General features: G+C 45.8%; 1 protein-coding gene across 1 annotated transcript; it reads left to right on the top strand.

Moving 5' to 3' along the window:
- Window positions 1-2,925: 2,925 nt before the first annotated feature.
- PRAMEF20 (PRAME family member 20) lies at window positions 2,926-13,782 on the top strand. Its single transcript, XM_024234398.1, has 4 exons — window positions 2,926-3,020; window positions 8,815-9,105; window positions 10,571-11,152; window positions 13,151-13,782. Exons 2-4 carry the CDS (start codon window positions 8,819-8,821, stop codon window positions 13,710-13,712), a joined length of 1,431 nt encoding a protein of 476 aa, XP_024090166.1. The 5' UTR covers window positions 2,926-3,020; window positions 8,815-8,818; the 3' UTR covers window positions 13,713-13,782.
- The last annotated feature ends 689 nt before the right edge of the window (window positions 13,783-14,471 follow it).

Genomic DNA, 14,471 nt, shown 5'->3' with positions numbered 1-14,471 from the left:
GCAGAAATAATTAATAAAGCTTCATTGGAAGCTAAATGTGAGGATCGACCTGGAAGACACACTGACAAAGCAGGTGTGTCCCAAAGTTTGTTACAAGTTGGAATGCTTTTGTGAGAAATGTTAAAAGAAGGGAATGGGACTCCTCGTATCAGTTTTTTTTTTTTTTTAATTTGCTTTTGTTTTCTTGATCTGGCAAGCCTCAAATAGAGTTGTTTTTTCAATGTGTCTTTTCCATTGGAAGGTATATTACAGAGGTGACAATAATTGGCTTTAGATGACAACATAACAGGCTAAAACACTTTCCTTGCAAGACAACCAGCAAAACTTCATGATCAGGATCAAATCAGTGTCATTCTCACCATCTGTAGGTGAAGCCTTCATCAGTACTTGAAGAGTTTGAGTCACTCATGAACTCATGATCAGATTCTTTACTCAGGAACAGGATATAAGTCAATCCTAAGACCTTCCACAGGTGGTTAATTTGGAAGCCTGCCCAATGTGACCTGCAGGTTTTCACTTGCAATATGCAGGTGCAGATATGACAAAGAATAACCATAACCTTCATATCACCCCCAGCTGGTTAGGAATGGGATCCTTTTGACCCTTTCTCTCCATAAAACCAGGTTACACATCTTGTGTGGTGACAAAATATATGGTCTGCTTAACCGAGAAAGAGACTGTAAAAAAATAAAGATAAAAAATAAGGATTTTTATTATGAAATGAGTGAAGCAATGGGAATAAATGTGAGATTATCCAGGGAGGTAAAGGAAGACAAAGATTTGAAAGGAAAAATAAGGAAGATTACATAAATTGCTTTGAAAGACTCATCCTTGCTCATAAGGTTCAAAACCAAGGGGTCATCAGTGCAAAGTTGGATAGATTCCTCCTCCAACCCCTCAATAACCCGCAACATGTTTACCAAGTCTTGTTTCATTCCCAGGATCCAATTAAAACACCGAGCTCAACCCTACCCAGCCCCCACCCTCACTTCCCTTTGTAATTTTGACATGACTTTATTACAGGACCATCAGGTTCCTATTCCTGCTGCACAGTAGCTTACCAATATTCTGAGACAGCAGGGTTTGCAGCAGAGAGTTTAATGATCACAGGGTGGCTGAATGAGAAGCTGGGAGGAGATCCTCAAATTCATCTCCCCAAGGAGTACTCAGGGTTTTCAGGGGATCACGGATAGCAAGGAGCTGGAAAGTTGGTGTAGTTTGGTGGCAGTAAGAGGTATGAAGTCATCGGGATGTCAAAACTGCATTCTTTGTTGAGTTGGTGCCTTGCAGGGCCCTTCAGATCAGCTGGCATCAGTAGTTTCACTGACATGCAGAACCTGAAAGAATATGTCAAATGAAAAAGTTAATGTTTTACAAGGCTTAAATTGTTGTCTGCAGGGCAGTTAAGGGGAACTGTAATCTAAGGTCTACATGATTTTGGGACAGTAGGCTGCCAGCAACCATGAGGAAGCAGGTCATAGAGCAAGCTGACTTCCTGATGAATGCTGAATGCGCTGCAAGCTTGGTTTGTTTTGGTTTCTCCCCCTCCCTTCTTCACTGATTAAATTTATAAAGTTTATAGGTATGGTTTGAATTTCTTCCAGAGAAGCCTTAACCTAAGCCCTGAGACCACTCACGCCCTCAGTGGCACCTCTCTTCCACCAGAACAAGTGTATAATCTGCTACATTAGGTGATATAAAACCCACAAGACCATTTGATACATGGAGATTTTTATTCTGATTTTGTAGGGATGACTCCTCTGTTTTTGTAAAGCTATTTTAACTATAAAGCATTTTTTTTTTTGAGATGGAGTCTTGCTCTGTCACCCAGGCTGGAGTGCCTAAGCCTCCAGAGTAGATGCTATTACAGGCACATGCCACAAAGCCCAGCTAATTTTTGTATTTTTAGTAGAGACCAGGTTTCACCATGTTGGTCAGGCTGGTCTCGAACTCCTGACCTCGTGATCCACCCACCTTGGCCTCCCAAAGTGCTGGGATTACAGGTGTGGGCCACCGCACCCGGCCACTATAAAGTATTTTTATAATTTTGATGTGGCCAAAGATCTCCTAACAATACTACTTTCAGATTTTATTTTTCTCTCTAATGTCTAGAACAGATCAAACCCTTCCCTGCCTCACACTCAGGACTATGCAGGTCACATATTAGTAAAATTCCATCAGTGTTTGTGGAGTTCATGAATGAATGAATTCTTTTTTTTTTTTTTGACAGAATCTCCCTCAGTTGCCCAGGCTGGAGTGCAATGGCACAATCTCCACTCACTGCAACCTCTGCCTCCTGGGTTCAAGAAATTCTCCCACCTCAGCCTCCCAGGTAGCTGGATTACAGGTTCCCACCATCATGCCCAGCCAATTTTTGTATTATATTTTATTTTATTTTGAGACAGAGATGGGGTTTCACCATGTTGGCCAGGCTGGTCTTGAACTCCTGACCTCAGGTGATCCCCCCACCTCAGTCTCCCAAAGTGCTGAGATTACAGGCATGATCCACCATGCCTGGCCTTAATTTTTCTATTTTTGTGGAGACAAGGTTTCACCCTGTCGGCCAGGCTGGTCTTGATCTCCTGACCTCAGGTGATCCACCTGCCTTGGCCTCCCAAAGTGCTGGGATTACAGGCGTGAGCCACCGAGCCTTGAATGAATGAATTCTTGACTTCCACTCTATCCCTAATACTGTCACTTTCTTGATTCATGAAATGAATATGGATATCTGGTATGAATGGATATCTGATTCAATCCATTAATCTGGGGAGAGCCAAAAACCCAATCAGGATTAACTGGGTGGAGCTTCAGAAATGCAATCAGATATCACTTTTTGATTGGCAGCTAGCAGTGGATATGTGGAGGGGCGTGGGTGGGAGTTGTGATTAGAAATGTCAATAAAACTTCTAAAGACCCACAGGAGAGACCCAAAGTCTTCAAGCCTGGAGTTCCTGCTTGGTTCTTCCTGAGGTCTGAGCACCCTGCAAACTGAGTCCAGATCTGGTAAGTCCCTAATCTCTGTAAGGACACTCCCATCTGACCTACAGTCAGCCAGTCTGGGATGGCGACAGTGCAGGCACAGAGTTATATCCTGTCCTTTTTTTTTTTTTTTTTTGTATGAACAATTTGAAGCTTTGAATTTTTTCCTTTAAATGCAGTTTTGTCTTTATTTCAAAAAATTTGATTTGTGCTTTGGTTTATATCATTTCAGAATTCTTGGTGGGAGCAGTGACTCATGCCTATAATCCCAACACTTTCAGAGGCCAAGGTGGGAAGATCATTTGAGCCCAGGGGTTCAAGACCAATCTGGGCAACATGGCAAAACTCCATCTCTACAAAATATTTTTTTTTTGGTGGGGGATAGAGTCTTGCTCTGTTGGCCAGACTGGAGTGCAGTGGCATGATCTCGGCCCACTGCAACCTCCGCCTCCCAGGCTCAAGCAATTCTCATGCCTCAGCCTCCTGAGTAGCGGGATTACAGCCGCCTGCCAATATGCCTGGCTAATTTTTGTATTTTTAGTAGAGGTGTGGTTTCACTATGTTGGCCAGACTGGTCTCGAACTCCTGACCTCAAGTGATCCATCCACCTCAGCCTCCCAAATTGCTGGGATTACAGTCATGAACCACCAGTCCCCAGCCTCTACATAAAATGTTTTTAAATCATGGTGGCATGCATCTGTAGTCCCAGCTATTTGGGTGGCTGAGGTGGGAGAATCCCTTGAGCCCGGAAGTTTGAGACTGCAGTGAGCCATGCTCACACCACTGCTGTACTCCAGCCTGGGCAAAAGAATGAGACCCTGGCCCCCTCCCCCGCACAGCCAAAATAAATCTTAAGCAAACAGTTTAAAAAATGTCCAATTAATTGAAATCAGATCCCAACCCACCCCTCCTCAAAAAAAGAGAGAAAGAGTTTAGAAGTCTCTACATGCTAGCATCCCATTCAGACTGTTTAATCTTACAATTGTGGTTTTGTAAGAAAAACAGTCTGAAAGATTTCCAATAATTCCCACAATGGCCATAAATTATCCTGGGTGTAATTTTCCCATCAGTTTAAAAATGCACATGAGAATGACCATGAATTTTGAATGTATAGCTGGCTGGAGTCCCAGAGACTTTGTTTGGGATGCCTTAGAATTTTGAGGATCCCATTCCATTTCTTAATAATATCTCTAGAACAAAGGAAATCCTATAAATTCTGTTGGAATTTGAAGAGTTTGGGCAAAGCGATTTGGTTTGACAATTGTTCCTTGTACAGAATTCTCTCTTTATCCTTGGTGACGGCCTGCACCCTCATTGTTCCACCAGTGACCAAGTCTTTCTGAGTTGCATGAAAATTGCCTTGAGATTTGCTTTTGTCCCAGTGGTAATTTTTGCCCACCCATGACCAGATTATCCTAACACTAGAGACTTTTTCTCTGGTGTCCTTTATATTTGGCTGTGACCACCTTAGTGACTTTTAATTGGTCATCCTGTGCTGCCTTTAATTTAATTTATTTTATTTATTTTTTTATTTATTTATTTTTTTTTTTTTTTGAGGCAGAGTTTTGCTCTCTCACTCCGGCTATCTGGGCTCACTACAACTTCAGCCTCTCAAGTAACTGCGATTAGAGGCATGAGCCACCACGCCAAGTTAATTTTTGTATTTTTAGTAGAGACAGGATTTTGTCATGTTGCCCAGGTTGGTCTCCAGCTCCTGGCTTCAAGTGATCCACCCACCTCAGCCTCCCAAAGTGTTGGGACTACAGGCATGAGCCACCACGCCTGGTCTCACATTCTTTAATTTTCTCAAACTGCTTTGCTGAGCTAAGCTCATGTCTTTGGGAGGAAACACCCTTTAACTTCTTGGAAACACTGAACTTCTCTCCCTCCCCTCAAGGATAATGTTGAATTTTCAGATTCTACATCTTCCCTTTTGTAGCTACTTAACCTTTTAATTTTTAACCTCAATCTAGACACAAGACTTTCAATTCTTGCAAGATCCCCAACAGATCCCCTAAGATCCCCCAACATATTCACATATCGTGGTTTCTTCCCCAAATTTCATTTAAAAAACTCAGCCCCACCCTGCCCAGCTCCCACCCTTCATTTTCCTATCTGGTTTTCATTGTAATTGAATTATCCTATCCAGTTTTCATGGTAATTTTGGCCTGATTTCCTTCAGAGAATCTTTGAGCTTAATTTTAAACCAATCACATCCTCATTGTAACTCTTCCACCCGAATGGAGACATGGGTGCACGGGTGCATGCCTGTAATCCCAGCTACATGGAAGGCTGAAGCATGAGAATCGCTTGAACCTGGGAGGTGGAAGTTACAGTGAGCCAAAATGATGCCACTGCACCCCAGCCTGGGCTAGGAAGTGAGACTCTGCCCCCCACCCTGCCACACCACAAAAAATTAAATTATACTACCCTGGTAATCATTGGATACATGATGATTTCTATTATGTTTTCTTAGGGACTGTCATCTCTGTCTTTGTAAAACTGTTTTAACTCTGAAATATTTTGATAAATTTGTGACCAAGGATCCCTCAACAAAGATACTTTCAAGTTTTTTCTTTCTGTCTAATGTCAGGAAGAGATTCAACCTTCCCTATCTCACACTCAGGACTATGAAAGACACATATCAGTAAAACTGCATATTTGTGGAGTGAATCAGTGAATGAGTCCTGGACTTTCACCCTATCCCTAAATCTTTCACTTTCATGGATGAATATCTTATTCAATCAGTTAATCTGGAAGAAAGCCAAAAATCCAATCAGGATTAACTGGGTGGAGCTTAAGAAATTTAATCAAATGTAGTTTTCTCTTCTGTTGTTGTTGTTTCTGTTTTTGATTTTGAGATGAATCTAGCCTATTTCTCAGGCTGGAGTGCAGTGGTACAAACTCAGCTCACTGCAGCCTCCACCTCCCAGGTTCAAGTGATCCTCCTGCCTCAGCCTCCCTAGTAGATGGGACTACAGGCACAAACCACTGCACCTGGCTAATTTTTGTATTTTTAGTAGAGATAGGGTTTTACCATGTTGGCCAAATTGGTCTCAAACTCCTGACCTCAAGGGATCCACCCTTCTCAGCCCCCCAAAGTGCTGAGATTACAGGTGTGAGCCACTGTGCCCAGCTAAGGTGTTTTCTGATTGGCAAAGGGGTGATGTGATTAGAAAGGTCCATAAAATTCTCTGAAGATCTATGGGAGAGACCTGAGGCCTGGAGTTACTGCTTGGTACTGTGAGGGGTCCAAGCACCCTGAACACTGAGTCCAGATCTGGTAAGTCTCCACCTCCATAAAGACACTCCCATCTGATCTGCAGTCAGCCAGTCTCATAGTTTCAAGCAGCCCAAGAAGGCACAGAGAATTATCCTGTTTTTTCAGATGAACAGATTTTGGCTTTGAATTTTTCTCTAAATGCAGGTTTGTCTTTATCCCAAAAATTTTGATTTATGCTTTGGTTTTTGCCATTTCAAAATTCTTAGCCAAGCAGTTTTTGTGTTTTTGTTTTTTGTTTATTTGTTTGTTTGAGAAGGAGTCTCATTCTGTTACCCAGGCTGGAGTGCAGTGGCATGATCTCAGCGCACTGCAACCTCCAACTCCCTGATTCAAGCGATTCTCCTGACTCAAGCAATTCTCCTGACTCAGCCTCTCAAGTAGCTGGGACTACAGGCATCTGCCATCACACCTGGCTAATTTTTTTTTTTTTTTTTGTATTTTTACTAGAGATGGGATATCACTGTTTTCCAGGCTGGTCTTGAACTCCTGACCTTGTGATCCACCCACCTTGGCCTCCCAAGTGCTGGGATTACAGGCATGAGCCACCTCACCCAGGCCTCTTGACATTTTAAATACATATTTTGTGATTTTGTGTGCCCTTAAATTATAGTTCATAGACTTTGGAGTATTGTGATTTTACAAGTTAGGTTTTCCTTTTTACTAAAAGTTTTTTTTGAGACAGAGTTTCACCCTGTCGACCAGGCCGGAGTGCAGTGGGGCAATCTCTTCTCACTGCAACCTCTGCTTCCTGGGTTCAAGTGATTCTCAGACCTCAATCTTCCAAGTAACTGGGATGACAGGTGCATGCCACCACGCCCAGCTAATTTTTGTGGGTTTTTTTTTTTTTTTTTTAGTAGAGACGGGGTTTCACCATGGTGGCCAGGCTAGTCTCCAACTCCTGACCTCAGGTGATACACCCGCTGCAGCCTCTCAAAGTGCTGGGATTACAGGTGTGAGCCACTGCACCCAGCCCCTTTAATAAAAGTTTTAAAACATTCTATGTAATATATATAGAGAGAGAGAGAAAGAGAGAGAGAGAGAGAGATAGTCTCATTCTGTCGCCCAGGCTGCAGTGGAGTGGCCCATTCTCAGCTCACTGCTATATCTGCATCCCAGGTTCAAGTGATTCTCTAGATTCAGCCTCCCAAGTAGCTGGGATTACAGGTGTGTGCCACCATGCCCAGCTAATTTTTGTATTTTTAGTAGAGATGAGGTTTCACCATATTGGTCAGGCTTGTCTTAAGAGTGATATCTTTGTTCTGAACATGTGATCCACTTGTTCCCTTATGCTCTATCCAAAGTGGTTCTTTGTTTTTTGAGCTGGAGTTTCATTCGTGTCACCCAGGCTGGAGTGCAGTGGCACAATCTCAGCTCACTGTAACCTCCGCCTCCCGGGTTCAAGTGATTCTCCTTCCTCAACCTCCCAAGTAGCTGGGATTACAGGTGTGTACCACCATGGCCAGCTAATTTTTTGTATTTTTAGTACAGACAGGGTTTCACCATGTTGGCCAGGCTGGTCTTGAACTCCTGACCTCAAATGATCTGCCTGCCTCGGCCTCTCAAAGTGCTGGCATTACAGGCACAAGTCATCATGCCCAGCCAAAGTGGTTCATTTTTAATATGTGTAAGAGGTGTGTATGGAAACATCTCTGTCTTGCAAATGATCCATAACACTGTCACATAGCTTTCAAATTTTCCCACTGAAATTTTAAATAATGAGGCTGGGGCAGAGGCTCATGCCTGTAATCCCAGCACTTTGGGAGGCCAAGGCAGGTGGATTGCTTGAGTCTAGGAGTTCAAGACCAGCCTGGGCAACATAGGGAAACCCATTGTCTTTACAAAACATCAAAAACTAAAAGGTTAGCTGGGCATGGTGATGCATGCGTGTGGTCCCAACTACTCGGGAGGCTGAGGTGGAAGAATCCTCTGAACCTGGGAGGTCAAGGCTGCACTGAGCCAAGATTGCACCACTGCACTCCAGCCTGGGTGACAGAGCAAGACCCTGTCAAAAAAAAAAAAAGAAAAAAGGGAGGGAGGGAGGGATGAGGGAAAGAAGGAAAGAAGAAAGAGAGAGAGAAAGAGAAAGAAAGCTTAAATAATGAAAAGAAAACAAATAGAACCTATTCTAGGGACACCCCATGAATGTTCCTAACTGTAGGAACAGAGAATGTAGGCATGTAGGCTTGTGACACTCCCATTCCCATTGTTTTAGAACCTTGAGTAATTAGAAATTTCCCCCAAAGGTAGGAGGGATTAGCTTTCAGGTTCCTCCATACTCACTACTCACTGGATAAGCACTGAATAGGAAGGAAGGGCTGGTGGTAGCCCTGCCTCCTCACTGCTTGGTAGATGCTTATGCTGATGCAGCAGAGGCAGAAGCCTGGCTTTGTGGCCACTTAGTACAGACTAGAATTGGAGTAAACTGAGGGCTCTTTCACCATTGCCAGAGCAGTGACTTTGGCTCTGGGAGAACATGAGATTGCATGGGCTTGGCCTGAGAGTGATGCCTTTTCTCTGGGTTTGTCCTCTGGAACTTCTCCTTGCAGATTCAGGAAGATGAGCATCCGTACTCCACCCAGACTCCTGGAGCTTGCGGGGCGGAGCCTGCTGAGGGACAAAACCTTGGCCATCTCCACCCTGGAGGAGCTGCCCACGGAACTTTTCCCCCCGCTGTTCATGGAGGCCTTCAGCAGGAGACGCTGTGAGGCCCTGAAGCTGATGGTGCAGGCCTGGCCTTTCCACCGCCTTCCTCTGGGGTCTCTGATGAAGAGGCCTTGTCTGGAGACCCTCCAAGCTGTGCTCGATGGGCTTGATGCACTGCTTACCCATGGGGTTCGTCTCAGGTGAGGTGGCCCAAGTGGGCTGGTGGGGAGGGCCCAGGTGTCCAACAGAAGGAACAGCTGGGTCATGAGGAGTGAGGAGGTCCAAGGAGGGTCCACAGGTTTCTGATGGATTTGGTGAGGAAGCTTAGAGAGGCCTTAGCCATTGCCCAGCTCCTCAGGGAAAGGACTGCTCACCACCCAGGGTCCACCGAGGTAACAGGAACCTCTCTTCTAGTGGTACTGAAAGGCACCACTAAAAGTGGGAACTAGACTGGGCACAGTGGCTCACACCTGTAATTCCAGCATTTTGGGAGGCCGAGGCAGGTGGATCGCCTGAAGTCAGGAGTTCAAGACCAGCCTGGCCAACATTGTGTCCAGAATTGGTTCCTGCCGGTGGGTTGGTGGTCTCGCTGACTTCAAGAATGAAGCCACGGAACTTTGCAGTGAGTGTTACAGTTCTTAAAGATGGCACGGACCCAAAGAGTGAGAGGTAGCAAGGTTTATGGTGAAGAGCAGAAGGACAAAGCTTCCACGGCGTGGAAGGGGACCTGAGCAGGTTGCCGCTGCTGACTGGGGTGGCCAGGTTTTATTCCCTTATTGTCCCCTCCCGTGTTCCATTTCTGTCCTATCAGAATGCCTTTTTTTCAATCCTCCCCACGATTGGCTACTTTTAGAATCCTGCTGATTGGTGCATTTTATAGAGTGCTGATTGGTGCATTTTACAATCCTCATGTAAGACAGGGAAGTTCCCCAAGTCCCCACTGGACCCAGGAAGTGCAGCTGGCCTCACCTCTCAACATGGTGAAATCCCAACTCAGCTAAAAATACAAAAATTAGCTGGGCATGGTGGCAGACACCTGTAATCCCAGCTGCTTGGGAGGCTGAGGCAGGAGAATTGCTTGAACCCAGGAGCTGGAGGTTGCAGTGAGCCGAGACTGCGCCACTGAACTCCAACCTGGGCGACAAAGGGAGAATTTGTCTCAAAAAAAAAAGTGGAACTGGGCAGGATCCAATGGTAAAACAGGGTGGAAAAAAGTCAGAGATAGGGAAAAGAAGCAGGGAGGAGAGCAGCTGATATCCAGGATGTGAAGTATAAGTTCAGAAGTGAGTCTTTTTTTTTTTTTTTTTTTTTTTTTTGAGACGGAGTCTTGCTCTGTCGCCCAGGCTGGGGCTAGAGTGCAGTGGCACGATCTCAGCTCACTGCAAGCTCCGCCACCCGGGTTCACATTTTTCTCCTGCCTCAGCCTCCCGAGTAGCTGGGACTACAGGCACCCGCCACCACCCCCGGCTAAATTTTTTTTTTTTTTTTTTTGTATTTTTAGTAGAGACGGGGTTTCACCATGCTAGCCAGGATGGTCTCGATCTCCTGACCTCGTGATCTGCCCACCTTGGCCTCCCAAAGTGCTGGGATTACAAGCGTGAGCCACCGCACCCAGCCTCAGAAGTGAGTCCTTAAATTCTTAGCCTCTCTTCTATTTTTCCTCAGGAGGTGGAAACTTCAAGTGCTGGATTTACAGAATGTCAGTGAGAACTTCTGGGTGGTATGGTCTGAAGCCATGGCCCGTGGGTGCTTACCAAATGCCATGACGAACAGAAAACTAGTGCAGGACTGTCCAAGGATGAGAGGACAGCAGCCCTTGACTGTGTTCATAGACCTTTGCCTCAAGAGCAGGACTCTGGATGAATACCTCACCTGCCTCTTTCTATGGGTCAAGCAGAGGGAAGGTTTAGTACACCTGTGCTGTAAGAAACTGAAAATGTTGGGAATGCTCCTCCACAATATCAGAAACATCCTGAAAACAGTCAACCCAGACTGTATCCAGGAGGTGGAAATGAATTGCAATTGGACACTGCCCGTCCTGGCAGAGTTTACCCCACACCTCGGCCAGATGAGGAATCTTCAGAAGCTCGTTCTCTCTGACATAGATGTCTTTCGCTACATTTCCCCAGAGCAGAAGAAGGAATTTGTTACCCAGTTCACCTCTCAGTTCCTCAAGATGCGCTGCCTCCAAAAGCTTTATATGAACTTGGTTTCTTTCCTTGAAGGCCACCTGGACCAGCTGCTCAGGTGAGGGAGGATGGTGAGCTTTCTCTGCAGACCACAGCAGAGCCTTTCTTTTTACAGTAAATGCTAGTGGGCATCTACTGTGAGCCAGACTATGGGGATGAAACAGTAAAGGGGACACTAGAAAGTCAGTGCATTTTCCTGTTGGAAGTGGGTATCACACATTCATCCCAATGAAGATAGGAATCAGCTGGGATAGATGCTATAGAGAGGCTGCCATGCTAGGAAGCTAGCTACTGGAGGGTTCAGATTTAGTGAGGCTGCATTTGTGAATTCTTCCTGAGGATGTGTGTCTAAGTTAAGATGATGAGAAATAGGCCAGGGATGCTGGCTCATGCCTGTAATCCTAGCACTTTGGATAGTGCTAGCAAGAGGATAATTTGAGCCCAGGAGTTTAAGACCAGTGTGGGTAACATAGCAAAGACCCCTGTCTAAAAAAAGAATAAATAAAAAATACAAACAAGATAATTTTTCTTTTTTTGAGATGAAATTTCACTTTCATCGCCCAGGCTGGAATGCAGTGGTGTGATCTTGGCTCACTGCAACCTCTGCCTCCTGGGTTCAAGCAGTTCTCCTGCCTCTGCCTCCTGAGTAGCTGGAATTACAGGCATGGGCCACCATTCCTGGCTAAGTATTTTTAGTAGAGATGGGGTTTCACCATGTTGGCCAGGCTGGTCTCAAATTCCTGACCTCAGGTGATCCACCAACTTTGGCCTCCCGAAGTGTCAGGATTATAGGCGTGAGCCACCACACCCAACCCAAAAACAAGATAATTTTTTTTGTTTGAGACGGAGTCTTGCTCTGTCTCGCTTTGTTGCCCGGGTTTCACACCATTCTCCTGCCTCAGCCTCCCGAGTAGCTGGGACTACAGGTGCCCGACACCATGCCTGGCTAATTTTTGTTGTATTTTTTAGTACAGATGGGGTTTCACGATGTTACCCAGGATGGTCTCGATCTCCTGACCTCGTGATCCTCCCGCCTCAGCCTCCCAAAATGCTGGGATTACAGGTGTGAGCCACCGCACCTGGCCAAAACAAGATAATTTTTAAGAAGATGATGGGAAGTAGGGAGGTGAAGTGGGCACTGAAGAGGGGAATGCTCAGCAAACCTGCACATTTCAGAATATGAGCTCTGTGCTCAACAGCTTGGTGAACATGAATGATCCCATGTCTAATTCCCTGTCATAACGGGTTGTTTTGAGCTCCAGGTAAATTAATTACCTGAGAAATGCATGATTCTGAAACGGAGGGTCAGGGAACAGGCACAAAGAATGGTGAAAGTGATAGATGGTTTGCTGATGATACAGGCATGTCAGGGACGCCTGCAGCCCACCCACCCCAGCTGATGTTGCATGATCTTGCCTGGGTTTGTCCTTTATGCCTGCATCTCCACTGGGCTCTTGTAGCACTGAGATGTGGTTTTCTGCCTGACAGATGAGGAAAGGAAGATTTAGGGATTCTGTGAACTTGATCCATTCCTATAAATGATGGTGAAAAGACAGCCTGAAATGGATTTTTTATTTCTCTTCTTTTTGAGACAGAGTCTCGCTCTGTCACCCAGGCTGGAGTGCAGTGGGATAATCTCTGCTCACTGCAACTTCCACCTCCTGGGTTCAAGCGGTTCTCCTGCCTCAGCCTCCTGAGTAGCTGGAATTACAGGTGCCCACCACCATGCCCAGCTAATTTTTGCGTTTTTAGTAGACAGGGTTTTGCCATGTTGGCCAGGCTGGTCTCAAACTCCTGACCTCCAGTGATCTGCCCGTCTCAGCTTGCCAAAGTTCTGGGATTACAGATGTGAGTTACTGCGCCAGGCCTAAAATGGAATTGACCTCAGTGGCAAAGCTCTTCATCACGCAGCATCCTAAGTGTTGACCATCAGACAATCAGAATGACCCTGGGCTTGGGCAAAATTGTCTTCATCCATCACTTTGAAGTCATTCCCCACCACCCTCCACTCACCCCTATGATTCCCCAGAACTAACTTCCTGCTCTCTCTCCCCAGCTGTCTAAAGACCTCGTTAAAGATCCTCGCAATAACTAACTGTGTGCTTTTGGAATCAGACTTGAAGCATCTGTCAAAGTGCCCAAGCATTGGTCAACTAAAGACCCTGGACCTGAGTGGCACCAGACTGGCCAATTTCAGCCTTGTGCCTCTCCAAGTTCTGCTAGAAAAAGTTGCAGGTACCCTTGAGTACCTGGACTTAGATGACTGTGGCATCGTAGACTCCCAAGTCAATGCCATCCTGCCTGCCCTGAGCCGCTGCTTTGAGCTCACCACCTTCAGCTTCCGTGGAAATCCCATCTCCATGGCAACCCTGGAGAACCTGCTGTGCCACACAATCAGACTCAACAACTTATGCCTGGAGCTGTATCCTGCCCCACGGGAGAGTTATGATGTTCGTGGTATCGTCTGCCGGAGCAGATTTGCCCAACTTGGGGCTGAGCTGATGGGGAGAGTGAGGGCCTTAAGGGAGCCCAAGAGGATCTTGTTCTGTACTGACTACTGCCCTCAGTGTGGCAACAGGTCACTTTATGACCTGGAGGTAGACCGTTGTTGCTGTTGAATACTTGCCTATTTGGGTAGATATATCAAACTCTTTCTTCTGGACACTTGAAAACTAAAACCTAGGTCTTTTTGCACCCAGGCTGGAGTTCAGCAGCACAATCCCAACTCATTGCAACCTCTGCCTCCTGAGTTCAAGTGATTCTCCTGCCTCAGACGCATCCGCCATAACACTTTTTAAATATTTCAATCCCACATTTTAAAAGTTACATTTAGGCTGGGCATGGTGGCTCACACCTGTAATCCTAGCACTTCAGGAGGCTGAAGTGGGTGGCTCATGAGGTCAAGAGATCGAGACCATCCTGGCCAACATGGTGAAACCCCGTCTCTATTAAAAATACAAAAATTAGCTGGGCGTGGTGGTGCACACCTGTAGTCCCAGCCACTCAGGAGGCTGAGGCAGGAGAATCGCTTGAACCCAGGAGACAAGGGTGCAGAGAGCCGAGTTCATGCCACTGCACTCCAGTCTGGCAACAGAGCCAGACTCTCAAAAAAGTAAATTAAAACCATCTGTCTCAAAAAAAAGTTACATCTTTTTGGGGAGCTAGGTCAGATCGATGAAAGATTTTCTCATAACACCTCCCCTCTCTCCCTATCAAGGAAGAGACCAGTGCAGAGTGTTTTGGAATCGCACATCATCAAAGGGTGGATAAAGATCAAGTGCCTGTAGGTGATGAGTGACCTTCCCTGTGTTGAAGAAACCTACTTAAAGGGCACCTAAGTGAAGGATCCTGCTGAGGATTCAGGGGCTGGTGTTGCT

This window comes from Pongo abelii, chromosome 1, assembly GCF_028885655.2.
Source record: "Pongo abelii isolate AG06213 chromosome 1, NHGRI_mPonAbe1-v2.0_pri, whole genome shotgun sequence".
Taxonomy (NCBI): Eukaryota; Metazoa; Chordata; class Mammalia; order Primates; family Hominidae; genus Pongo; species Pongo abelii.
This window is presented reverse-complemented; position numbering and strand designations above follow the sequence as displayed.